The sequence below is a fragment of the Silurus meridionalis genome, chromosome 22 (genome assembly GCF_014805685.1).
Source record: "Silurus meridionalis isolate SWU-2019-XX chromosome 22, ASM1480568v1, whole genome shotgun sequence".
NCBI classification, from domain to species: Eukaryota; Metazoa; Chordata; class Actinopteri; order Siluriformes; family Siluridae; genus Silurus; species Silurus meridionalis.
Genome location: NC_060905.1, coordinates 10,627,788 through 10,654,393, shown reverse-complemented (window position 1 = coordinate 10,654,393; position 26,606 = coordinate 10,627,788). Strand labels below are relative to the sequence as shown.

Here is a 26,606-nt window from a genome sequence, read left to right as displayed (position 1 = left end):
TAGTGGATGTGTCACCTATTATCATAGTCAAGAAGATTTATGAATTTATGATCACATGCTAAAACACTGATGAATTCATGTGCTTCAGGGAAATTACAAAGCAGTTTGTTTGTACAGTTAACCTTTTACTGTACACAGTCTGCAATTACTGCTTAAATGAACAATTTCTATTTGAATTTTTTAGTCATTATGGCTACATCTTTAACATTTTGGTTCTGTTGGGGTTTAAATGAAGCCCATTTTGAAGTCTTACTCAAAGTTGAGCAAAATTCAGTGGTTGATGAAAAACCCCATTTCTGTTCTAATCCCCTCCTTTACATATTACTCCAGTAAAAGTGCTCGTTTTACATTTTCATTTGAGTAAAAGTATAAAAGAACTTGTATTTGAATAAGTTTAGGTATCAAAATAAAAATACTGATCTATGAGAACTAGATTTAAAAAATGTATGCTATTTAGTTTCTCATTCTCCTGTACAAGTATCTTGTGGTTACGCTTGGGGACTTGTGACAGGTTAGCATTTCATGTATTTACTTTAAAGCAACAGCATGATTTTTTTTAATGTAGTAAAGTAAAACTTTGCCGAAAAAAAAAAAAAAATCTCTGATAAAGTAGAAATACTTGCAAAATATACTGTTCACTGCTGGCAATTTTAGGTGACTTAATAACTACTATAACAATATTTCCACCATGAAACTTGACTGACTTAATCCATACATACCTATGTATTTACAAAAATTAGTTATTCCATTTATTTTGTCCTGATCGAAAGAAAGAAAAATGATTCTTCAGAATTCAGAAAGAAAAAACTCTATTTCTATCATTGACACCTAGGTTGTGTGTATTGTGTACAATGGAGTTTAGACAAAATGAGTTTGAATTTTTATTAATGTAAAATCAGAACAGATGACATGAGGCAATTTATTATAAATAAACTCTACAATAGATTTATTTAGATCTCAGTTTCCAATTGCTTCCGATGAACAGAATATTGTAATTATCTAGAACATCTTTTATTAAATGTAGATTATACTGTATCTGCCTGTTCAATATGGGTAGGATATTTTGCTCTTTAAATATTTACATGCATTTTACACAAATGTAATACAAATAATAAATCACTGGAAATCATTTAGTCTGCCTTTGTTCAGCTGATACTACCACAATCAGTGAAATCTAGTGGTACGTTATCCACCCTATGTGACGTCAGAGCTCAAGAGGTCTGTCATTAGTGTAATCATTATAGAAGACAATTTGTGTTAAGATCTCACTGTGTTGTGCGGGCAGAGCCAATCGCTCACTAAGCAGGCAGAACAATTAAGATTAAGTGCTTGGTTAATGGAGCTGCAGTATCTAGAACAGTGTAGGCCCACTTGCTGTGCAACACTTCCTATTAACTTCCATAATCATTACTCTTATCACACTCTCATTGCACAAAAGGCAGAAAATAAAGTCGATGCACGGCCATTTGTGCTGCATGTTTGATAAACCAAATAATAACACAATTCTGCTAACAATTCTTATTTACTGATACCACTGAGGATTTTTCCGCTTGGTGCAAGATCACTGCTCTGTGAAATGCAGTTGCTGCGTCATACTACAAGAAGCTATCCAGAGATCAGTTAACTGACTCGCCATAATAATGAACCCTAACTGCATATAAGGACTCAGACTTAGATAGCCTATCTTTATTTGGAAATTATGCTGTGTGTGAACTGTGACAGCTCTGTGCTTCGAGCAGTGAGAAGAAGCAGTCCAAATAACCACATTGTGCCCAGAAGGCTTGATTACAAGTTGATTACAGGCCATTGTCTAACAGTACTTTCCTAGTAGCACAAAAGACTACATAAACGAAGCCATTTTAATTCATTTTCATTCACTCCCCTGTCTTCATTTGGTGGCTAAATTACAGTGTCTGGGCGATCTGTGGCGGCTTCACCTTCTCATGGCTCTATCTGACCTTTATTATGCACTCAAATGGCTAATCCTGCAGGTGGAATGGAATTGCAGACAGACAGGGATTTAGTTGATTTTAAGCAAGATAGCCTACCAGCAGGTTAATGCATTCTCCCTCGCTGCAAATAAAACCCTGCTGAATTCCATGGACACAATAGTATTAGCAAAGTGTGAACTGGATACTTGCTCAACTGCCTTTGAAAAGGAGAAGACAAGGTCAGTAAAAAGGGAAGTTTTATTCTCGCAGTGCCCTCATACATAATCCCTCTGAGCTACCTAAAGCTTTATGTGTTTCGAGTGTCCCCTTCTTTTTGGTAAATTCATAATGTGTGCTTTTGTATGCACTACATGTTGTGCTTCAATAAAGGTCAAATGCTTACCAAAAGATTTTTTGACTTTCCATACCAGGCCTCTGCACTGTGTGTGTAACTCACTCATGTGTACCTTGTCATGTTACACCCCTGCCAATTCAGGTGTGGGAATAATATTAGTACTACAGTGGGGTAGATTATAGAGTGCACATTTTTGATGTAGTCATTTTACAAATCACCTGTTTAAGGTAGAAACTGGAGTGTACATATTATCCACGAGGCAAAAGGAGCCACTTGTCGATTTTAGTTAAGATTTACATAATATTTGCAAATGAGCAGCAGTTTTTCTCCCAAAGTGGTAGGTGGTTACAGGGGAAAAAAATCCCCACATACATACACTGCTGTTTTACTGGGATGGGTTTGGCAGTGCTGCTAGAAAATGTCCATGCTGACTGGCACAAGAAGACAAACAGTGAAAACTGAAGAAAGATTATTAATGTGAGTAAGACTTACCATTATAAATGGTTTTATCACTACTATTTTATTATAGAGATGAAACCTGAGCTCACATATGCTGTGTGTGGAAGTACTGGATTTAATTCTTACTAGAGTAGACGAGTTTAAATCCTTCTCCGGTGGCCTCAGCATCTGAGTAAAACTCCAGCCACAGGTGATTGGAAGTGCTGATAAGTGTTATGCCCAGCATTGCAGAACCTGTGAAGGCTCCCAGCACATGAGCTGCGTTGTCTTTTCCATCATAGATCTACAAAATATAGGGAATAATTCATAGTGTAAATGCAAATGAAAACACAAAGCTGATTGAGGCAACAGTGTGAGTTGGACCAAATGGACATCAAAACATAATCCAAGTCAAGTTCAAGATCCTAATTTTGATTGAAGCCATACACAGTGTGCAGTGTGAAGTACACCGTGAGACGAAATGATGTTTCTTCTTGTTTAGATATGGTAACTACATTTTATATAGGAACAGTTGATTGCATTCGTATTCCACTCCTGTTGCTGTGAAACTAAATTAATGCAATTACAGAGTTGCTTGTTTTTAATACCTCTGGAATTACAGTGTTGCATGTCCTCATCTCTGGAAGGTCCCAAGAGAACACATCTTAACAAACAGCACCACAAAGACCAAGAGCAATTAAACTTAAAACATTAAGTCTAAAAAATCAAGTCCAAAAACAAAGTTCTCTAAAAATATTAGAGTCTGGCGATCTGAAATTTTAAACATCCAAAAAAGCAAAATTATTATTTGTTGCTAAAAAATGAAACAAAAATTGTCCAACTGCCCAACCAGATACAGGAAGCATCAGTCAGAGAAGCAAACCAGAGGCCAAGTGCAAATGATGCAACAAACTGTTTTTAATGGCTGTGGAATAAGAAGCAATAGGGAGAATTCACAACTTTTATGGTTTTTTTTATAATTCTGCAAACCACAGTCATTCTCCTGCCAACATTACTTCTGTAGATTAATGACATAGGCTGTAAGACCAATTAAGTCAATTTCGGTTCCAAGCTGTAAGACTACAAAATGTGAAAAGGTTCAAAAGGTGTGAATACACTGCTAAGCCAATGTGTCTCTTTCTTTACATTAATAATCTCCATTAACTGTTTTCGGCAGTGTATTGGGAAAATGTATCTATAACTGTTTCTACTTTGTTTTCTTTGAACTGTGTAAGGCTGTTTCTAGATGCCCTCATATGCCTTTCTTCTAAGTTATGAGATACAGTAGTGTGTTAGACTGTTTCTAAATGCCCTCAAATACCTTTTAACTGTGTTATAAGTTCTAGTGTATGCTTGGGCAGCTGGGAGACACAGGAACTATTTAATTGTGGTCTCAGTTTCCCCCTCGGTACATGGTAGAAAATGCTTGAATAGCCAATCAGTATGTAATGATTTTCTTTGAAGCTTGAAGATTCTAAAAGGAAACTGTAAGCAAAGCTCTGGGCTTCTTCCTTTTTTCGATGTTCATATTCTGGAAGGATGGAATATATATATATATATATATATATATATATATATATATATATATATATATATATATATATATATATATATATATATATATGTATACAATCATTCTGCAAGAAAATAGACTAAATGCTGAAAATCTCTGGAGGTTCCTGCAGTCATTGAATGCTAATTGTTGGTGTACAGATAATAAAAATGTAAAGTCAATTTCTGGGCTTTAGAATACAGCTCCCCACACTGATGCATTCTGTATGCTAATGCTATGACTACAGAGAATACTCATACAAATGGTTTTCCAGACCAAGAACTGTGCAGAGAAAATGGAATTACCTTCAAGATGTCCCCCTGGGCCAGATGAAAGGTTCTGGCCGATATGTTGATTCCTTTCCCAGCCTGCACTTGGATACTGTAGATGCACTCATGGTTGTTGTCGTAGTTCATGGGGTAATTTGGTGACAAGAGAATCCCTTCATTGTTGAAGACAGATGAGCCGCACTCAGCTAGACACGAGAAACAAAAACATGGAGCATTGGAATAAAGAATGTAATATTGCAGTGATCGAAAAAGTCAGCAACCATCATGATATCAAGATGTTCAATTACTCTACCATTACATATGTCATATTTCATCCTACAGCTATACTTGAGCTCATAACTACACCACATGGACATTTTGCAAGTGTAAAAGCTTATAAGGAGACCTTATACTAGACTTTTTGCTGACTGATTGGTTTGGACAAGACAAATGTGCTGTAAAGGGTGAATCTGAAAACTAAAATTGACTTCTTTGGTTTGCTTTGTTAGTTAGAAATTCGACAACTTGCTGAAAGAGGTGAATCCTATGATAACAGTGAAAAACAGACTTATTCAAACAACAAACAGTAAAAACAGTTAGATTAATACCCATATCACACATAAAAGCAGGAGAGTGGGAGGCACATAAAACCCCGCAACCAGGCTGATTTATTTAATTCTCCTGCGTCGTTTCTTTCTACACTCTGCCATGTTATGATATTACCAGTGTCATATTTTGAATAAATCACTATGTTACAGCCTCCATTTAGCAAATTACCTTTACATTCTCCACTCTAAAACCAGTCTACAATGATATGAATTCTTTAGTGAGCCACACTGCTTTTCTTTTCTCTTTACACATCAGCTTACATATTTTTAGACATATAGTTAACATATTTTGTTTTAGAGTTGTACATGGAAAGCCGTGTCGGTAATGTTCTGAGCAAACTGCTGAAATGAATACAAATAACTCAGTGTCACATGAAAGTTCTATGATAATACACATTTATTTCAGAGAATTCAGAAAAAGTTGGTAGTTTTCTAATTTAAAATCTTTCAAGGACAAAAAAGAGACTTCATACAATAAGATTTTTGATTATATACCTTAAATTAAATACCTTGATTAAAAAAATTGCCACAACTGACTAACATCATCCTGTAGTCTTATCTGGGTTTATCTTCATTATCTTGTTTTGTTTATCTCATGCCACTACCGTATTTGTAGCAGTACTCTGAGTTTTACGTCAGCCTGCGTTGTCCTATATAGTTGACCTGTAAACAAAGTAGTGTCATAGCTATGTTTACATTTTTCTTTAATTTATAAATAACAATATGCAAAATAATAAAAGTAATAAAACACTAATGGAGCTTTGTTACAAAATCAACCATAGGTGAGCATGCTGTAATATGCATCATCAAGCTATATTCATACATATAATAATTTGCAGCGACAAAAAGTGATCAGAGACCATACAGCAATCGTTGCTTACTAGAAATGGAAATGTCCAGCATTATGACAAAGTTAAGAATGCTCACCTGACCTGGCCTTTAATTTGCTCTCCAAAGTGGAATGCTACTAATAGCACCCACTAATAAAAGTTACTATGGCAAGTAGTTACATCCCCTGGTGACACAGTACAGCATTTGGTGACTTGCAACAATTGCAAAATGCACCATTAAGCAATGGATGATGTGATTTACTCCATACATTTCTCTTAAACAGAACAAAATGGTCTATATCTTTATTCAGATAAGGCATGGAAGAGAAAATATCTGAGAAAAGTGCATAAAAGCTATGGGAGTCTCATTGGTATACTTTTTTTGCTGTGCTGTTGTTTTTCTTACATGGAAAAAGTGATCTCTACCTGCTTCCCTTCTTTTTTTTCTTTGTTGGACCCTTTTCTTTGTTGGACAGTCCCTGAGCTGTGACTGTTCACATTTATTCAGCTGAAACTGACTGCTATATTTGAATGAGGTTTCAATCAGCTTCTTCCTGTAATAAGATGCACAACAAAGAACACTTCCAGTCCCATTTCAATTTGCTGCTGCAACCAGCCAGTGTGAGGTCACAAGAGGAGTGTGTATGATTAGTGGTAGTGACTGAGAGAGAAGTCAGCATGTAGCTGGGGGACTGGGAAAGCTGAGAGAGCTGGTGAGAGCTGGAGGGAGTATGATACCTACACAAGACTCTTGGCTGTTAGAGGAATACATCAAGCACTATAAAAGATATGGGGACAGAAAACTTCGAAGCCGCCATCATTAGTCTCTAAGGCACCATCATTGCAGGGTTTAATCTCCAGAGTTTGCCATGTCTGCATTCTAATGCGTGTGAATTAATGATCTGGCACAGTCCCCAATGCGAGTCTCACTAATTACCTGTCACTTTGTGCATATCTATTCATTGAATGACACTTCACACTGTTACGTGTCTGCTTACAGTATAATACACAATATATACCAATTCATCACTATTTAATTATATTGTAAAACTATATATATTTGGTTACTGCTGATAAAAAACAAACTGAAAACCAGAACAAAACCTTACGTTGTAAATATAATTCTTATGGCAGATATTAAATATATTAAGGTAGAAACATCCCCATTGCTTAGAGTGAGCTATTATTTCTATTTTGTTAAACCAGTTACCCAGTTCCATAAAAGGACAATCTGATAAGTAGCAGTCTATCCGAGGGGAACATTATTTTTCTGCACAGCAGGACATCATTTGTTGAGGACAAAATGCTTCTCCAATGTGCTGACTAAAGCAATTTTACTCTATCATTATCAATACACTACTCAAAACAGCAGTCTTTGGACACAAACATCCACCGAATTTGCTGCACGCAAAGTGGTCTTGCATTACGTGTTCTATTACTGGTGGATTGTATGTTTAAAAGCAGTGAGGTTTGCCTGAAAGTGTGACTTTATTTTGTATTGTTAACATGGAACACATAATGTAATAGTAATGATAGTGAACAAAAACCTGAACAGGAATAAAAAATCTTTTCACTGTATTGCATGTTGCTGCAGTCCCCTGGTGGTCTAGTGGTTAGGATGCGGCGCTCTCACCGCTGCGGCCCGGGTTCGATCCCTGGTCAGGGAACCAACCCCAGCCATAAGGGTTGCACAAGCCTTAGTGCCGGTCCCAAGCCCAGATAAATGGGGAGGGTTGCGTTAGGAAGGGCATCCAGCGTAAAAACATGTGCCAAATCAAACATGCGGATGGTCTGCTGTGGCGACCCCTAACGGGAGAAGCCGAAAGAAAGTTTATTGCATGTTGCTGCAAAAATTCTAGATGTACTATATGTACCCTTTTCATTCTGTGAATATTAAACATTTAACTCTCATATATCTGCACATTCTACAGTTCTAATAGACTATCAGTGTTTGTATGTCTGATGTCGTTTTACTTTGATCCAAATAACTACAGAATTCCTTCTAAACTCCTTCATTTACAGCATATTAACAGGTAGATAATATATTTATATAAAAAGACACTACCCCTGTACTAAACCTTTAAAACCTCTCTATACCATTTATCATCATGGCAGGAATATGTAAGATAACAAGGTGTACTTAAAAATTGCTTTTAAAAACCTTCCTTATATCACTTCTTCCACCATTACTTTGAGGGTCAACTCACAGACAGCAAGAGCCCCAAGTCACTTTGCTTAACCTACTTAGCAGCTTTATTAAGATGGAGAGATGGATGGGATTGTCAGCAGTGGAGATATAAGTGGAACACAACACTGTGACCCTGTAAAGACTAACCTAAGACTGTACGTCTTATACATAGCCTTAGTCTTTTAATGGTATCATTAATTTCTTTTAAGTGTGTTGTTCATCACCAAGCCCTAAATTACCTACTTTAAAAGTTCCACATAAATATTACATTTATGTCATATGAATGATTTATGCAATAGATTGAACAAATCAATCATTGTTGCAAAGAGGTTTTACTATCTAAATTAAATTCAATGAACATTTATTTTATTAGAATGACCTGTAAACCTGCACATTCATGTATTTATATAATAATTCCATCCTCTGATTGTCTATACCTGTCCAGTTTAGTGAGTGCAGATGCTAAATATTAGTATTTATTAAAAGTATTGTAGTAATAACAGCAGTATAAGCAGCAGTAGAAGTAGTAGTGTAGTAGCAGTGGTACAGAAGTAGCAGTAGCTACAGTAGTATAGTGATTGAAGTTGCAGGAGTATTATGGATGCAAAAGAAGAAGTATAGTAGCATAGTAGTAGCCAAAGCAGTACTATTACTAGTTGTTTAAATAATTATATAATCAGCAGCACTATTGTAGTAGTAGCAGTACAAAGGTTACAGCATGCAGCCAACAGATTTCAGTACAAGCACCAGTAAAGCAGGTACAGCTAAAAAAGTATAGTAACAGCAGTAGCAGTATATTCAACAGTGGTAATAGATAGCTGTAGCAGATGCTATATAATAGAAGCGTATAATAGCAGTAAAATTAACAACAACAGTAGCAATACAATACCAATTTGTGTACCAAAGTAAGAGTACAATCAGTAGCAGGAGGAGTATAATTTTAGCAAATAGTGTAATAGTAGTTGTAGCAGCCATAGTAGTATAGCAGCATTCACAGCAGTAGTAGTAGCATACAAGCAAAACCAGCAGTATTATTATAGTAGTTTCAGCAGTAGTAGAATAGTAGCATCAGCTGTAGTAATAGTAGTAGTAGTAGTAGTAGTAGCAGCTGGAAATCAAGAGGCAAATCAATTTGGAAAGACACAGGTGCAATTGAAAACAAACAAACAAACAAACACGTGTGTTGTAAAGGAGTATAACCTTGTGGTTCACAGAGGAAAAATGAGAAGGAACAAAAAGTGATGAATCTGCAATGCAGTGCTCTTTGGTCAAATGTTACAATTTCCCAGGCAGATAATCAGGCAAGCAGAGCTCCACAGCCTGATTTAAATTCCACACACATCACACCTGTTCTCACTGCACTGAGGAAAATGGTGTGTGTGTGTGGGTCCATTTGTGTCTGTGTATGTGTATGTTTAAGTGTGTACATGTGCTGGGGAGCAGGTGCAAAGTGGGCTTCTATAATCGTTCAAAATCTTATATACACACATTGGCCTATCAAAGACACAGACACACGCGCACACAAACACACGCACAGACACGCACACAGCTTCTGCTCATAAGTCTTTCTATCACATTGTTACATCAGCTTTAACAAGGCATTTCTCCCCTCTTTTCACTCTGACAGATGGCACAGAGGACCTATTCAGCATCTATGTGGCCAACACGTAATGCACGCTTGATTTGAAAGCTACACCAAACACTTGGCTCCCTGTCTCCCATCGCTGTTTTTATTCTCCTCTCCACCCCACCATGTTGATCTTCATTGAGCATTAAAGCAGGATTAAGCTGGCACAGACATTTATGGCTGATGGTAATCAATGGAAATCCTTTTGTCATCCTTTTACCCTGAAATTAAAAGCAAACTGCTCAATGCCAGAGAGAAATGGGCCACAGCCACCAGGGGAGTCTGATACCACGCTAAAGCCACCACTCTGCAGACATGCTGCCAGCTGATGGAATATTAATGGAGCAATATTGACATTTTCCATGAGCATGATAGGCCCAAAGTTCACCATAACTACAGTTTAACCCAATTACACTGATTAGAGGAGCGCTGGGCTCTTATCTCACTGGAGTACAGAGGCAAAAGGCGAATACTTTTTTTTTTTTTTTACATAAAAGGAAAAAGAGAGCAAAGCTTCTGACTGCTTTTTTGCTGAATATGCATTTTTACCACTGTGAGCTGTAAACGCGGAATATAATTGAAGCAACAGCAACAACAACAACAGAAAAATGGAACACGGGGAAATGATGAGGGGGAATACAAGGTCTTGCTCAGCTATGCTCAGAGTGCAAAATAGGAACAAACTTTCTATTCAGGGCACTGATCTGAAATCCCTTAGCTTTTTGTTTTCTGTTCATGTGAGCTACTTAGTATTTTGGATTTAGTCATAGTCCCTAAATAAAAAGAGAGCTCTTGTATGTAAAAAAAAAACCTCAAGGCATTAGTACTTACAGACAATCTTAAAGTTTAAGAAACCTTTTATTTATCAAGACCAGAAAGATTGATGCATTTGATTTCAACAAACAAATAAGAATAAACAGTTAACACTATATATTTTTGGCATATACACTAATGGTGCTGATTTGTCCCTTAAATAGCAGCATAAAAATAGGGTAACACTGGTTGTAGGGGGCCTTTATTACACATTCATAAGCATTGCATAAATAATTAATTAAGCAATATTATATATTTAAAGCTTGGTTCAAGTCTAGTGAACTGGAATGTCATCTTTTATGAAGTATTTTGCTTTGTATTTACATAAAAAAGAGGAAAGAGAGAAAACCTTAGTTACCAAAATGATTGTAAAAAACAGGACATATTGAACAGTCTTGCCTGCTCTCAGGTGTATATGTTGTGTCCATGTTACAGGTATCTTCATCCAACAGGAGCATGCAATTTAATGTTAATTAAACTCTTAGGGGTCCAGTTGAATGCTAGGAACTTTTGAGAAGAACCTTTTAAAAATTCCTCTTTATTGCGTCTACATGCCTGCCAGATGGATGGTTTTTAATGCCCTCAGGCTAAAGTAGCTCTCAAATTTGCATTTATTACACTGTTTTAAATCGCTATGTATAATTTCTACATTTGGTTGGGGGTTTAAAACTCATTTTCAATACATTTCTGTACCTAAGTGTAGCTCTCAAGCTGAAAAAACACGGGTGAGATGAGAGAAAACATTTGTAATTTGCTAATATGAAAAGAGGGGAAGGGGTTCAGACCTTTCATGAGCATCAGTTAATATTAAAGAGTTCAAAACATGTGTTTATTAGCTTATTCAAAACACACACACACACACACACACACACACACACACACACACACACACACACACACACACACACACACACACACAGATAAATTAAAGAATGTTAGGTGTGGATCAGACTAAATGTTATTAACTGCATTCATTGGAATTGAGGCAATTTAAGGTGTTGCAGCCATTTGTCAACATTTTATATTTGTGTTACCAACAGCAAGTCTAATCCTAAACACATCTTCATTTACATTCAACCCAAGCAGGACAAAGCCTTACGTGTACTTTTGTGCTTTTGTGCATTGAAGCTTTACTTGCCATTTTAATGTCTGATCTAAACCTTTGAACAAATACACGTTTAAAGTCCTAAATAAAGTATGTTAGAATAGATTATTATTCTGGTTAATTGGCTTGTTCGTCAGTGGCTTTCATCTGCTCACAAATCTATTATTGCAAAATTTTTATCTTTTTTCTTCTGAGTTCAAAGTAAGGGCATATACTCTATATAGACAAAAGTTTGTGGAGACATTACCATTAGATTTGCATGTGCGTTTTGAATAACCCCATTCCAGATTTAGTCACCGTTTGGAATTATAACCTCCTCTATTCTGGGAAGATGTTCCATTACATTTTGGAGTGTGGTTGTGGAGATTTGCGCTCATTCAGCCACAAGGATTCTAGTTTAGTCATGATGTAGGGTGTGGAGGCCTGAGGTGTTCCAAATCATCCCAAGGGTAATTAATAGGGTTGAGGTCAGAGCTCTATAGCAGGCCACTCTAGATCGTTTACACCAAGCCATGTAAACCATATCTTCATGGAGTTTACTTTGCACACATGGAAACATTGTCTTACTGTGACAGGTCTGGGTCTCCTAGTTCAACTGAAGAGAAAATTTAATGAAATCGCATTCAAAGACATCCTATGCAATTGTTTGTGTTCAACTTTGCAGCAACAGTTTGGGAAAGAACCACATTACACATGTCCCAATATTTTTAACCATATAGTACATTTTGCAGTATTACAGACTCAACAGCTATGCTAATGTTGAACACTTGAAAAATGGAACTTTGTGTTGCAAGCTTGACTTGTATGTAACAATATACATATTTATTTATTTTTATTAAGTTTTTTTATCTATGACTTCTCACACAAAATGGAACATAAAGTTTTAGACTAAGTCAAATAATAAAAGCCTTTAAAAATGATGTACCAGTATCATCAAACAAGTGAAATGGTTTGCATCTTCCACAGGATTTAAATAGAATAATATAAAATGGTACACTATAGAAAACGTCAAAGTGAAATGTCTTGTAAGCAAGTGTATCTTGCTAACAAAATACAACCGACACGCATAAGATGGAACACCAACAGAATCCTAGTTTGAAAACATCCAAAAACAAGAGCACAATGTTTGGCCATGACTCTCTTATACTATAGATCTGATCTAAAGAAGGCAATGACTGAAGCAATGATTTTCAACAGAAATCTCAAAAAGTCATATATGGGAGGACCTATATAAACAACACTGTATATTCAGAAACTTTCAACAAACAAAAACCTCAACAAAAGGTTTAACTCACATAATTTCAATTTCAATTTGGACTGTGACATCTGGCCATTTTGTTATTGGTGATAATGAAGGACATTTGAAATATACATACATTCTATCATTTTATTTCGATGGCAACCTTTTATCTACCTTTAGCATGAGCTCTGTGGTAATAAATGATCTCTATGCACTATTTATTGAGTAAATATGTAAATGGAAATACTGTATAAAGCACCACACAGCCTCAATATTTCACATTACTCTCCCAAACAAGAAGCACATCATATTTTGTTCCTCCACAAGTTGACACAGTTCAGAAAGAAAAATGACTGTTATACCAATAAACCCTTAAATCATGACAAGTGATCTGCATGTGTCAATCCACTGTGGTTAAAAGCGGGATTTAAAAAGTGGGCCTTAACCCACTTGCACTACTATCAAATGTTAAGACATCATTTGTGCTGTCTTGGTTTTATGCATCCATCAATTTACCTATTAAATCACACCAATGTACTTTACCCGATAGACATGTCAACAGGATCAACTATAATTATACCTCATCTATCTCTGACTGAATAGTATGTCCTGTGATGGGTTCACATTTGCCTGAGGCTACATTAAGTGTATGTGGTGATACATCGTTCGGCGGAATAGCACTTAGACACATGCTCACACAATGACAGCTTGTCCTTACAGTACAGTTAACATTGTAAAAAATAAAAACTTCCACTAAACTGAACATCTACATTAATTCTCTTTAAAGTCTGGCAATATAGAAAGCAAATGATTTTCATGATTTCATCATGAGCCCACTAGTAGTAAAACATATCTCGAGGTGACTCTTGGTATTAATTTACTCAAGTTGATTGTGGGGAATCAAATCAAAATAGCAAAGAAATTATTTCTACATGTTGTCTCCTGCATTTCTGATACACTATCCAGTAACTAACACTGCTCTTACTGCAGCCTCTTAGACGTGTCTCCCTCATAAATGCCATCTGAATTTGATTGATGGCTTTATAATAGATAGATTGCAAGCTACAACATACTGCACGGCCTCTTTGATTTATCCGGGAGGTATAAATTAAAGTTAACAAGCATGAAAACGATCTATTGTTTCTCTTTGTAAAAGTACCGTGCACTTTGAGTAAAACTCCTAAATCTGGTCAGTGCAACTCCTGTGTTTTCTGAATAACCCTATCAGAAATAACATTGTGAACAGAAAGGGCTTGAATTGTTATATATTTCTCAGATTTTCATCGGAATTAAGCTACTAAGTTGGTTTGACCCAAAAGATCTTTTGAAAATCGATGAACAGTAAAGTTCTGTCATACTAATCGTGCATTTTGTATACACTTTCTGGCTGCTTCATAACTGTTTCTATGGCTTTTAAATCCACAGTTGTGGTTTTTCTTCTTGCATTTACGATACACTAGGTTATGTAATGTGTTAGAATAACCCTAACATATAAATATGCTGCAATACATGTTTTATCTAGGCTTTTATTATCTCCACTGCAGCACAAGCCATGGTCAATCCATCTCTAGGGACTGCTCTCAGCACCATAACAAGCATACGAGAGGCCAAAGTAGCGGATTGTAAAGCTAGTGTGAATCTGTTGAATGTGTTATCTGCGCAAGATGGTTACGGCAAAATAAAAACGCTGCTTGGGAAATATAAAGACAAAAGTTGGGAGAAAAAACCCTCAAATGCTGCCAATATTACCACTAAAGCTCGAGTGTGCTTGTCTTTACAGACTCTCCTGACAAATTGTGAACTGAAGCACAGCTATAAGCTTCTAACCCACTTGGACAAAGAATTATTTTGAGCACCCAGCGAGAAAAATAACAAACACATCTATATATAAGTATGACTTTTGGCAATTTCTTGTCTATTCAATATAATCCTGTAGCAGCATTGGAATTGAATTGAAATTCTGAAATAATACCATCATTTCCCAAACCCTTCATGTAAAAGGCTAATTCATAACATACATACAATTCATTTCAAAGCTAGAACTGCTGTTGGAAATCTAAAGTTATCTTTATTTAGTGGTCCTTATATAGGGGCTCTAACTTGGAACATTTTCTACAAGAGAAACCATCTGTGGTAAAGTTTTAGATAGTGATTCAAAAAGGTGTATCAGGTCACAAGCAGTAGGAAACTCAGGCAATTTATCTGTCCACAGTATCTCATAATGGTCTGATAATGGATATTAAGAATGTTAGGTGATAAATCCTGCGGTTGTTCTGGCCAAGCGGCCATCTATCTTTCTTTCCTCATATTGCTAACAAAACTCCGCCAGACAATTTTACTATAGAGAAACAAACAAACACAGGAAAAAAAACCATTTTATTTAACCCCCTGTCATATTGAGCAACTTGCTTCTGGAAGGCTTGGAAAATGTTTTTTGGAACATCACCCCAGCACATGCTCTTCCTACCTGTAGATGCCTGCATCTGATTTAGAACATTGAAGCTTGCCTGCAAAAACAGAGCAGCGCTTACCTACCTGCAGGCACTCACAAACCTGCTGTGAAACCAAGATCTGTACATCCCTCTAGCTCAACATGATCCCCAATCTTTCAAGGTGCAACACATGCACCAAGACTCTTTTTTGTACAGCACCCAGGTGGTGGATTAGAGGGGGGAAAAATGCATAGACGCATTTCTAACAGGCTATTAACTTGTTACTGCTCTTAGGTCCTGGCCTATTTGTACTTATATTGAGGATACATGTTTTAGTAGTTTTACTTTTATAGCTTTGCTCAGATGTCCTTATCCAGGGTGACATACAGAAGGGCTTTGAAGTGTCAAATACACTCTATACTAGTTTAGTAGATCCTGGAATAGTATAATAGTATTATCAGTCTAATAAAATATCAGTTTTAGCAGGTATATAAAATTATGGTATAAAAGTTATATTTCATGTTTTTGATAGTATACAATAAAGCACTTCTGTTAGTAGGATATGATTGTGTTGAATATGATATACAGATGTCATGCACAGAACTATCTGTGCATGACATGAATTCCTATTTAATCCTTATGGTGTCTGTTATGAGGTCAATAAGTCTTGAAGAAAGCACTGATGTAATGTTACTGGAAAGGCCTGAGAAGGAGGTGGATAGTGACTTTTCTCGGGGCTTTACCATGGCCCTGTGTGTATTAGCAAAAAGAAAGAGCAAAATTATGAAATACTAATGAAAAATGTAGATAATTATAGTAATAATGTACACATAATGTGAAAAATGGCCAGTGACTACTCCGGCTCTTCAAAAAAAAAGAAAGAAAAATGAGCACAGCAGGTTTAAAACCTGTGGAAAGTTCACTATTATTCTAATTACCACCTTGTTTATCCTCTGTCTTCAGATACGCATGGATAACTTGTGTAAAGAGATGCTGTCTTTGCTTGATGAATGCTTTATGACTGACACTCATACCCACTGCGACTGCGCAGTGCCAAGAGCAAATCACTGCATTAGCCTATGGCAGATGTCAAGCAAGCAGAAACTTGAAGGTGACCATGAAGACATTGGCTTGAGCTTTAAGCCTAGATTACAGCCATCATGCTAAAATATGGCTTATAGGAAAACTGAACACCATGGCTTGGCACCCACCTACACTATGAGGATGCATCCGGAGATTCAGTCATCCTCTCATAATAGGATTCAGCCGTCAGACCCAGTCAGATTGGATTAACCCACACACCACCATATTTGACCACCACAGGTCTACCGGAGATCCACAGTGAAGCGTCATAAACACAGGCCTTTCCTTTTTTAGAACTAACACTGTAATAGAGGTTAATCATACCTCCTGCAATATAGCAAACTGTCACATAATTTAGAAATATATTTCTCTAATGCCTCTATCTTATTCTCTGTTATATTACTATAGCCTATATTTTACTTTTTCCTTTCATGACCAGTTGCTGAGTTAAAAGCATCATCTGCTTAATAATAATAAAATCATCATCATCATCATCATCATCGTCATCGTCTGTTGGCAAATACCCTTCTCACTTGTGGAAAGTAAGGCCCTCTGAGAAAATGTGCTATTTATTGCATACTGCCATGTTTTCATTATTACTATGGTTTTCTATTGGATTTTGCAATGCCATTGAGTATATAGTGTGCATATACCACAAAAAAATATGTACAACTAATATACAACTCTCAGCAACAAGAGAATATTATTTTCAGTAAATATAAATAACTATTTTGTGGTACCATGTGTGAAAGCCTTCTTGTGGCTTTCATTTTTATAATGCAATACTATGTAATCTAGACACTTTCTGTAATAATTCAAGGTTTCTAACTTCAACTCTTAGGGGGCTCAGACCCCAATAGAAATGTTTTGCATGCTCCTTTTGGGAAATAGTAATATTTCTGCAGCAAAATTGTACAGTCACTCTGTGTGTTTGCATGTAATTTTGCTATAATTCAGGGAATATGCAATGTAAGCTGGTATGGTTGGTTATATATGTGAAAGGCTTAAACTGATTTATATTAATTACTACAAACTATTTCCCCTCAAACAAAATTTCAGTCTGCACTAAAAAGGGGGCTCAAACAGGCTAAACCCTGTTCATGGAGATTTAAGCTTCTGGTATTTACCAGACTTACAACAAAGTTGCCAGCATCTATGGTTTAGTGCTAGCATTCACGGCAAACTACTTTTCTGCCTTTTCAGCTAAAACTGGGCTCACACCAAAATTGAATAAAAGGAAATTGTATCAGTGGAAAAGCCAATTCACTGAAAAGAAAAGGACAGTGATTACGTCTGTACTGACCTATCAAAGTAAACTTTGACTTGTGAATTTGCAAACCTCAAAGAAGTGATACAACAGTGATATTAATAGTCAGAAAAAAAATGGAACAATTACAAATTAAAGGTCATACCAGACTTGGTTTAGTTTAAATTGAACCATTTTAGGATGCCTTTAAAGTCAAGAACATTTATTTACCATAGAGATGCTACTTTTTTGTTAATGTGACAGACACACACTGTCATCAAAAAAGAACTAAAATTGATAAATGACTTTAACTGAGTTTAATATGGAGAGACCAAACGTTATTCAACAGACGAATTAATGCAATATAATTCAATAAAGATATATAATTCATTAACATTTAAATATGTTTATCAATTTTGTCTATATTATGATGTCTTACTAGAATTCTGTAACATCTGATAAGTCCATGTGGTTCAGTCTGCCCAAACATTAGAGAATATTGAGGAAAGAAAATGAATGAAAACAGTTGACAACGTACCCACACACCTTGGCAGAGGTGCGCTCCACATCCGCCGGCCCCCTCCCAGGCAAATGATCTCTGGTGCCCCCTCCAAACGGTATCCCATGTTGCAAGAGAAAGTAAGTGTATCCCCAATATCAAAGCTGTAACCATTACGGCGGCCAAATGGTGGCACTCCTGGATCCTCACATGGCTCCAGATTGTACTCTAGTAACATAGGCATTAGATGATTGATATAAATTATATATTTATACTATTTAGAAGTGTTTTTTTTTAATTATGCATGCCACCACTGGCAGCAATCTATAGTAGGTACTACACAGCTTTATGAGCTTAATGCCTACATTACAATGTAAACTGGGATAATTATAAATGTACACTTATATAAATTGTCATTAGCAGTTTAGTGAGTAAATGCAGGTAATTCCACAGAGGAATCCTGTAAGCTACATTAAATATGAACATGGCATCAAAGCCCTGGATTTGAACATAAAAATAAGACCCTTTGACTATTAAGCATATAGCAGCTCATTAATGATAATGACAAACTCAAGTGAAGTGACCTGTACCCAGAAGCATATTAGGAGTTATGCATCAATAACAACTTCATAAAGTTTTATACAAGTCTGCAAGGACAAAGCAATGTTGTGTAAAAAGTGCTGGATAGTCACGTCAGTGCAGCCGTAGTCTTAGCATCAGACAATGTACAGGGCAGACCTGAGAATGTGATGTTGAAGCCCTCATAGGAGATGGAGAAATCAGAGATGAAGCGCAGCTGGGCCTTGAAATTGCCATATAGGCCTGCATTAATAGGCGACGGCAGCTCTGAACCTGTGAGGCGAGCGAGCGGGTGCACAAAACTCCCGTTCTCTGTGATAAGCAGATAGTCATGGTGGTCCTCCAGATGGAAGGTGTTAAAGTTGAACTGAACACCTGTTGGGGAAAAGAATCAAACCAGCACAATATCAGCTATTCAATAGATATGAAAAAAAAAGAAGCAGGTCTAAGTAGATTTATCAGATAAACCTGCACAACTTGCTAAAGTTTCAAAAGGCTCTGGATACCAAAGAAACATCTTTATCTTCATGTTGAAGGTGAGACCCTTATAAAGAGACTCAAGGTTATTTTTTTTTCAACGAGTGTTAGATGGAAAGAGGAGCATTTCAATTCTGCATGATTCTTCTCTGAAACATAATGACCTTCCATTCTGAATACTTTATCAGCTTTGGGAAATTAAAATTCGAAAAAACTTTCATTATTCAGAACTCAAAGCTTGTGCAATGATATTTTATAGAGCAGGGTGTAGAACAGAACCTCATTCTGCATTCCCTGCAGTTCATCCTCAGGAAGACTTCAGCATCACCGCTTAATAGATCTCAGGAGCTTGTTCCCCATTAATTTGCCAATTCACACGTGTGTCCGCAGCATTAGGCAAATCAAAAAGCATGTTCACAATCCAGTACAGTGAGTTAATGTGGGCTACCTGGAGGCAAACACACCCTGAAATGTGCTACAGGGAGTACAACGACTTGTAGAAGGTGTTTGTAAATGCATCAAAAGTCTTTTCAAGGAGCCAAAGATTCACGATGCACATAATGACAATTTATGTTTACTGTCGAAAGGCTAAAATGGTTATATAAGCATTGGTGTGTTTTATGAGGGCAAAAAAGACAACTGGATTATTAAAATGGAAAGATTTATCCTTTAGCTAGCAACGGATGAGCAATTATTGAATTCAAGTCTTCATGAATAATATATATTTTCATTTTTAAATTACTGAAATAAAATTCATTTGATATCCTAGATTTTGATTAGAGATGCATAAGTACTGATACTGGTACCAGGTGTTGATCTGATACCATGCTCTTTCTTATAAAAATCACGAGATCTTCACATATGACCCTTAAAAATGAGTCAAAATGAGAGTATTTTGGAATGTGGAGCAATTGCACATGAGATCACTTCAGCTCTGTAAAAAATGCACATAATGTTTCCAAGTGAGTTAGAAACGAGCCCAGAAAATATATTTTTTTCTCTTATTAACCAGGTTCTAGACCTGAGAGTCAAAGTGCAATTCAAGGCAAATGATCTCATTTTTAAAGACCATGCTTGCTGATATGGCTCTGCATGCTCAGGCTGGCAATAACATCTTTAATGTATTAGAGTTAATGCTAGCAGCACACAGCAGAAATCGACATAAACAGAGATAAATAAAATGTTTCATGATTCCCCTGAGTACCACCAAAAAAAAAAAATATTCTTATACTTTATGAAAGGAAAGGATTTGACAAATCCCTAATTCAGATACTGAAGTGTTCTCAAAAGAACAACCTACAATCACAGAATCATAGTAATGGAAATGCTGGTGTGTGCAAGTTTGTGTGTGTGTGGGTGTGTGTGATTTACCTTTGCCATGGCTAACTTCCACAGTCCAGGTGCAGTTGAGCGAACTGGGGTAAACCTCAGGGTAACCCGGAGACAAAATGGTACCACCCGGCCCTCTCACATCACCTCCACATAGTGCTGCATGGCAGAGCAGAACCACAATCAGCAATTCTCACTTGCTCTTCGAAATCCTGCTCTGCACTACAGTATGTAGCAATGGACACTTAAGACCTAATTGACCTGTCTGACAAACTATCCTCTTTGGATAATGGAGGTACAAGCAAAGAAAGTAAATGATATATTAGCCAGGCAAAGACATTATTGTGTAGCGCTCTCAACTCACTGGAGAGACTGATCCTTCTTTTGAGCACTTCCACTTATCTATCCAAAGCAATATCATTAGAGGATCAGTAATTACTGACAACTCTAACAGAGTCCTGCTATAAAGCTTAATATTGGGCTACACTTTGACCTCACACTCTTATCTGGGCTGTTTAATTCTTTTCCCTTTATTTGTAATTAATGTGTGTTTCTCAAATCCACCTCAGTCTTAAGCATTGTTTATCCAACTTTCTTTAGAAGCACCTTCAAAATGTATATCACAGTGTTTCGTAGAGTTAATCATTCAGTAAATCATAGAGTTCATTTAGTTACTGAATAATATAGCTCGAGTCAAATAACCAAATAAAAAGAAATCAATGTCTCAAAAAAAAAAAAATCATTTTATAGTAAAAAATGCTCAGTGCTGTCTGCACAAGGTTCTTGTTTTTCCAGAAAGGATCCTTAAAAGGCTTAAACAGGAAAAAGTACATTTCTAAAGAAATCTCCTGAATGACTTAAACTGGTGAGCAAATCAGCTTCTATCAGCTGCAGCAGCCATCGTGGTAAATAGCCTCTTCACTGTCTGCCTAATGGCCTCCCATTGAATTGCATAGTCTTAATTTGGTCCCCTCAGAATAGGGAACATAACGTAATTGGAAAAAGAAAGGACAGGCTACCAAAAGAGCTTTGACACGTGTAACCTATTTCATCAGGCTACAATTTACCTGAGGTGTCAATACGGGTGCAGCTCCACTGTGATGTGACAAATGCAGCCTGTTGCCTGCTGCAGTCAACGTCCTTTTTTCCCTCTAAAATTGCTTTGTCACTGACCTCATTTGAAGTGATTAGGGAATCCACTTCTTTTTTGCTTTTAGTGCTAAATTGATGGACCACAGCTGAATACGTACCATCACAAGTAGGTAGAGGGTGACTCCACCAGTGATTCTTTTCACACACCAGGGGCTCCTCATGGCTGAGTCGATACCCAGAGTCACAGCCAAAAGAAACTGTGGAACCGATGGAGAAGTCCTGGCCATAACGCAAACCGTTGACAGGAATCCCAGGATCCAGGCATGAGTACGCATCCACTGTCACACCTACACATAGAGCAGGAGATAATCATAGCGGAACATTATAACAAGTGGTTTTAAATGTAAAAAAATAATGTCAGCTGGAAAATTGAGTAGCAAACCAACAACGTAAGGACAAAATCAAGTGAAGCATACTAGCAGATGTTGGTTGTTTAACAGCTTTAAGAGTGATTTGCATTTCCACTCCACTCTTGGATAAGAGGCTAATCAAGTTACGAGCTCAAGAAGAATGAAAGTGTTTATTAATGCAAGGTTAAATCTAATACAATTATTTACTTGTTAATGTTTTCACCCAATGACTTAATATTAATCAATAAACTTCATTCATGTATATTGCGTATATTATTTAGTTATGGCAGTATATGAGATCATGGAAACCAACAAATCCAAGCAAAAAGCAGGTTTAAGGACGTAATGTTTCAAATCCATGTTAAACTGCCAGTGTTCTTACTCTCATATAGGATTTTGAAGCCGCTGTTGGAGCGGCTGTTGTCGGTAGTAAAGAGCATGTAGAGGTGGTTGCTGCTGCTAAACAGAAACTGTGGAACTTGTGTGCCATTAAATGAACTGATCAGTGGAGACAGAAGATTAGGCCCATCATGAATCTCCAGGAAATCACAGTTCAACTCTGTCTGGAACCTGTAAAAGTAAGATGTTTGCATATGAACTGAGTGAAGCACTTTTAGCAAAGCAAAGTAAATACTTTTGTGTAGGACACAAGTTTTAAATTCTTGAATAAGTGTGCACGAAGGTACTTTTCAAAAGTGATCTTGATAGAGCGTCCTGGTTCCGCCTCTATGACCCATTCACAGCTGAGAGAGTCTTTGTAATAGCCTGGCCAACCAGGAGACAAGATGACCCCACTCGGGGCAGAGAAGTGACCTCCACAGGGAGCTGCAGAAAGAATAAAAAAGTGCATTGATAAACAGCAAGGTTAAATGTGATTCTGGAAAAAAAACTTTTGTCAGAAAAACTACATTTTTTTGACTGTTCAAAATTTGCTTTGCCAACACATAGCAACTAAATCCACAGAAGTTCAAATTAACAGAACTAACAGAAAAGAACATTTGCAAAGCAATAATATATCATTATACATATAGAGTTTGAGCTTTCTCTGTAATAACGTTGTGGAACACTCAATACCTGAACAGACATGTCACCTCAGGATGTGTTTACAGCCTGCTGTCATAATATGGCCAATTATTTGGGACATTACAAACCAAATACCATCAGAATATCATATTCCAAGAAGGTAACAATAACAGTAATAATAACAAAAAATTGACAGTTTGAAACAAAGAATATATAATAACTGATTTATTTTATGTACAGTAGTAAAATAATTTTTATAAGCCATGGTCTATTTTAGCACATGTATATTCTTTTATGATAGTGAGTAGTTGGTGGTGCACAGGACAGAAAACAAGTAAACTGATAATGTTGGACAAAAAAAAATCATATGCAAGGTTCTTTTATGTGTCTATTTTTCCGTTATAGCATTTTGATTAAGATGAACAGTAAATAAAGAAACAAAGCATTGTATATGCAGTACTACAACAATAAATTGTATTTATCTTCAGCTTTGGAACTGAAGCCCAGAATGAGAGAGAGGGACAGAAATTTTAAGTGTGGTCTAATCTCATTCTTATATTCAGGTCTGGTTTCTTACATGCCATAGCCTCTCACTCTTTAGTCCATTCACACTCACATCCTCTGCATAGGTAAAAAGGGATACTGTAGTAATTGCCCTTCACAGCTGCTGCCTCTAGACGGGAGCCAGTAAAATTACCTTCACACTTTGGGATAGGTCCGCTCCACATCACCTTGCCGGTGTTCAGCTCACAGGTCACAGTCTCTGCTCCCTGTGTCTTAATGAATCCATCCTCACAGATGATGGAGATTGAGCTGCCTAGTTGAAAGCTGTCACCGAATCTCCGGGCATTTAGAGGAATTCCAGGGTCCGGACACTCGTTATGCCCAAATGCTGTTTGTAGAGAAAAATAAATAGGCAAAGCATAAAAAACCCTTCACAACACTTTCATATTCAAACTGGCATAGCCTAAACATAAAACTGTCACGGTAATCATATAATACACTTTCAGGGGATGCTATGTTTATTGATAATCGCTCCATAGTGGTGTTTGATGTGATGCTATTTAAAAAAAAAAGTCTGATCCAGTTATTTTATTTTATGCTCCAGAATAGATTTTTCTTATATGGAAGATCGCCTACAAATAATTGCCTTCTGCATACATCTGCACTGGTTTTTAAAGCAATGTGATAATGAAGCCCAGATACAATCTTACCCTAAAGTGTCACTGATTTAGCACTATAGTAAAGTACAGTACATCTCAAAGATGTTAATGTCTAATAAAAAAAAAATGTTCTCACTGCTTGAATACTCATCATGAGTCTTTTGGATGCGGAGTCATTAGGAAATAACACGATAACAAGAAAAAAACCTAGAAACAAGGAGGTAAAAATTCTCCTCACAGTTGTTTTTTTTTTTTACTTACATTTTCAGCACTAAGCAACACGACTGAAGCTGCACTGAACATTAAAGAGTATTGTTTATTAATCTACTTGAAGCTCTTGATGTGATTCTTTTTTACAGTTTTATTTTAGAACTTGCAGAAAGCAGAAAATGGATCCGTGGCAGATGGCTTGAATGTAGAGCACTCAATTTGCCTATCTGACTGACTGATGGATGTCAAGTGACAAGAAAAGCCTGAAAGAAGGACACCATATTTGTCAGAACAAATAAAGATTTAACAGAGCTCCATCACATTTGTGACAGCTTTTTACTCACAACCCAGAGCAAAGTGTCTGTCCATTATGGAGGTCATGTCCTACACCACATCCTAATTAGAGCAGCCTAATATGCTTTGTAAAAACAAGCACTTTGCCCTCATTTACAGAAAAAAGGATTAAGATACATTTTTTGCTAATAAAATGTTTTTGCTAAATGTGAATAAGGCGATGCTCTGTAGACATTTCTAGATTTCACAGCATATTAGCTGCACAAAAAAATTCATCATAAAATGGCTAAATATAACACTTTGGGTTCTTTTTGTCTAAGGATAAAACCACTGAAAAAGTTACTGGAAAAGTTACCCTGTTTAAAAACCATGTAGTTTTTTTAAGTCACCGTTACTCTCCTTTAGAAATAGGGGACTTACTAATAGTTGCCAATTACTATTACTAGCAGTAGTATTATTAACAATAATAATAATAATAATAATAATAATAATAATAATAATAGTGAAATTATTTGCTCTATGATATTTTTAATTATGCATTTACAACTAAGTAATTTGTCAAATAAATGTCTGCTTTTTTAAAGGAAAAATGCATTTAAAAGTTTTGATAAAAGCACAACCCCTATTTAAATATTGCTTCTAGTTTAGAGTAAGACTATAAAATGTTTGGGATATCATGCAATTCCATAGTTTGTTGTAAAACACAATGAATGAGATACACACTGCTGTAGGTGATGTTAAAGCCTCGGCCAGACATGGAGTGGTCAGCTTGGAACTCCAGCCTCAGGATGTTGCTGTTGCTGGTAAGATGGGATGGAACCTCGGCTCCAGTGAAACGGCCCAGGACGGCAGAGTCCAGCAGCTCACCGTCTTTCACTGTCAGGATGTCGTAAGGAGCCTCCAGATCAAAGTCATTGAAGGCCAAGTGGATGCGGCTGCCTGCCTCTGATAGAATCAGCCACACACAGTTGAGGTTGTTTCCATAGCCTTCTGGATAATCAGGAGAAAGGACTGTGCCCATAGGAGCAGTGAAGTTGGAAAGACAAGGAACTGAAAGAATAGAGCAGAACAGAACAGAATAGACTAGAGCAGAGTAGAAGAGAACAGAATCAAACAAACTGTAGAATAGAATAGAATAGAATAGAATAGAATAGAATAGAATAGAATAGAATAGAATAGAATAGAATAGAATAGAATAGTGAGCTGACTAGAATAGAAATAGACTATAATACAATAAGACAGAATATGCTTGACTGGACCTGCAATTAATAGACTAGACAAGCATAGACAAGAATAGACCAAAATCATGTAAAACAGAATAGAATCTGATTACAGAACATAATATAACAGATTAGATATGATTAGTTTAGACTAGACTAGAACAGAATTATCTGGGATAAAGTAAAGTATATTAGACTAGAATAGAATAGAAAAGAATAGAATAGAATAGAAAAGAATAGAATAGAATCATGTTAAACAAAATAGAATCAGATTACAGAACAAAATGTAACAGATTAAATATGATTAGTTTAGACTAGATTAGAACAGAATTATCTGGGATCAAGTAAAGTATACTAGACTAGAATAGACTGGAAAAGTATATAATAGAAAAGAATAGACTGGAAAAGTATAGAATAAAATAGAATAGAATAGAATAGAATAGAATAGAATAGAATAAAATATTTTTTTGTACTAAAGATACAATAAGAGACAAAACTAAAGCAATATAGTCTAGACAAAACTAGATTAGACTGGAATAAGACAGAAAGAAAAACATTTTTAAGTTGCTTTCAGTTATTATTTGAAAAAGTGC

At 36.4% G+C, this 26,606-nt stretch overlaps 1 protein-coding gene across 3 annotated transcripts in view; it reads right to left on the bottom strand.

The window, feature by feature from the left end:
* The window catches only part of csmd3b (CUB and Sushi multiple domains 3b), a 383,608-nt gene that overhangs the window by 112,926 nt on the left and 244,076 nt on the right, over nucleotides 1–26,606 (bottom strand). For 2 of the 3 annotated variants that reach the window (XM_046834810.1, XM_046834811.1), the window contains exons 14-23: nucleotides 25,517–25,843; nucleotides 23,824–24,018; nucleotides 22,790–22,928; nucleotides 22,486–22,673; nucleotides 21,852–22,040; nucleotides 20,644–20,760; nucleotides 18,955–19,170; nucleotides 18,256–18,444; nucleotides 4,582–4,751; nucleotides 2,872–3,028 (exon numbers count right to left, since the gene is read on the bottom strand). In XM_046834810.1, coding sequence (XP_046690766.1) covers nucleotides 2,872–3,028; nucleotides 4,582–4,751; nucleotides 18,256–18,444; nucleotides 18,955–19,170; nucleotides 20,644–20,760; nucleotides 21,852–22,040; nucleotides 22,486–22,673; nucleotides 22,790–22,928; nucleotides 23,824–24,018; nucleotides 25,517–25,843 — 1,887 coding nt within the window. The remainder of the gene's footprint in view (nucleotides 1–2,871; nucleotides 3,029–4,581; nucleotides 4,752–18,255; nucleotides 18,445–18,954; nucleotides 19,171–20,643; nucleotides 20,761–21,851; nucleotides 22,041–22,485; nucleotides 22,674–22,789; nucleotides 22,929–23,823; nucleotides 24,019–25,516; nucleotides 25,844–26,606) is intronic. The other variant, XM_046834812.1, reaches the window with a different exon arrangement.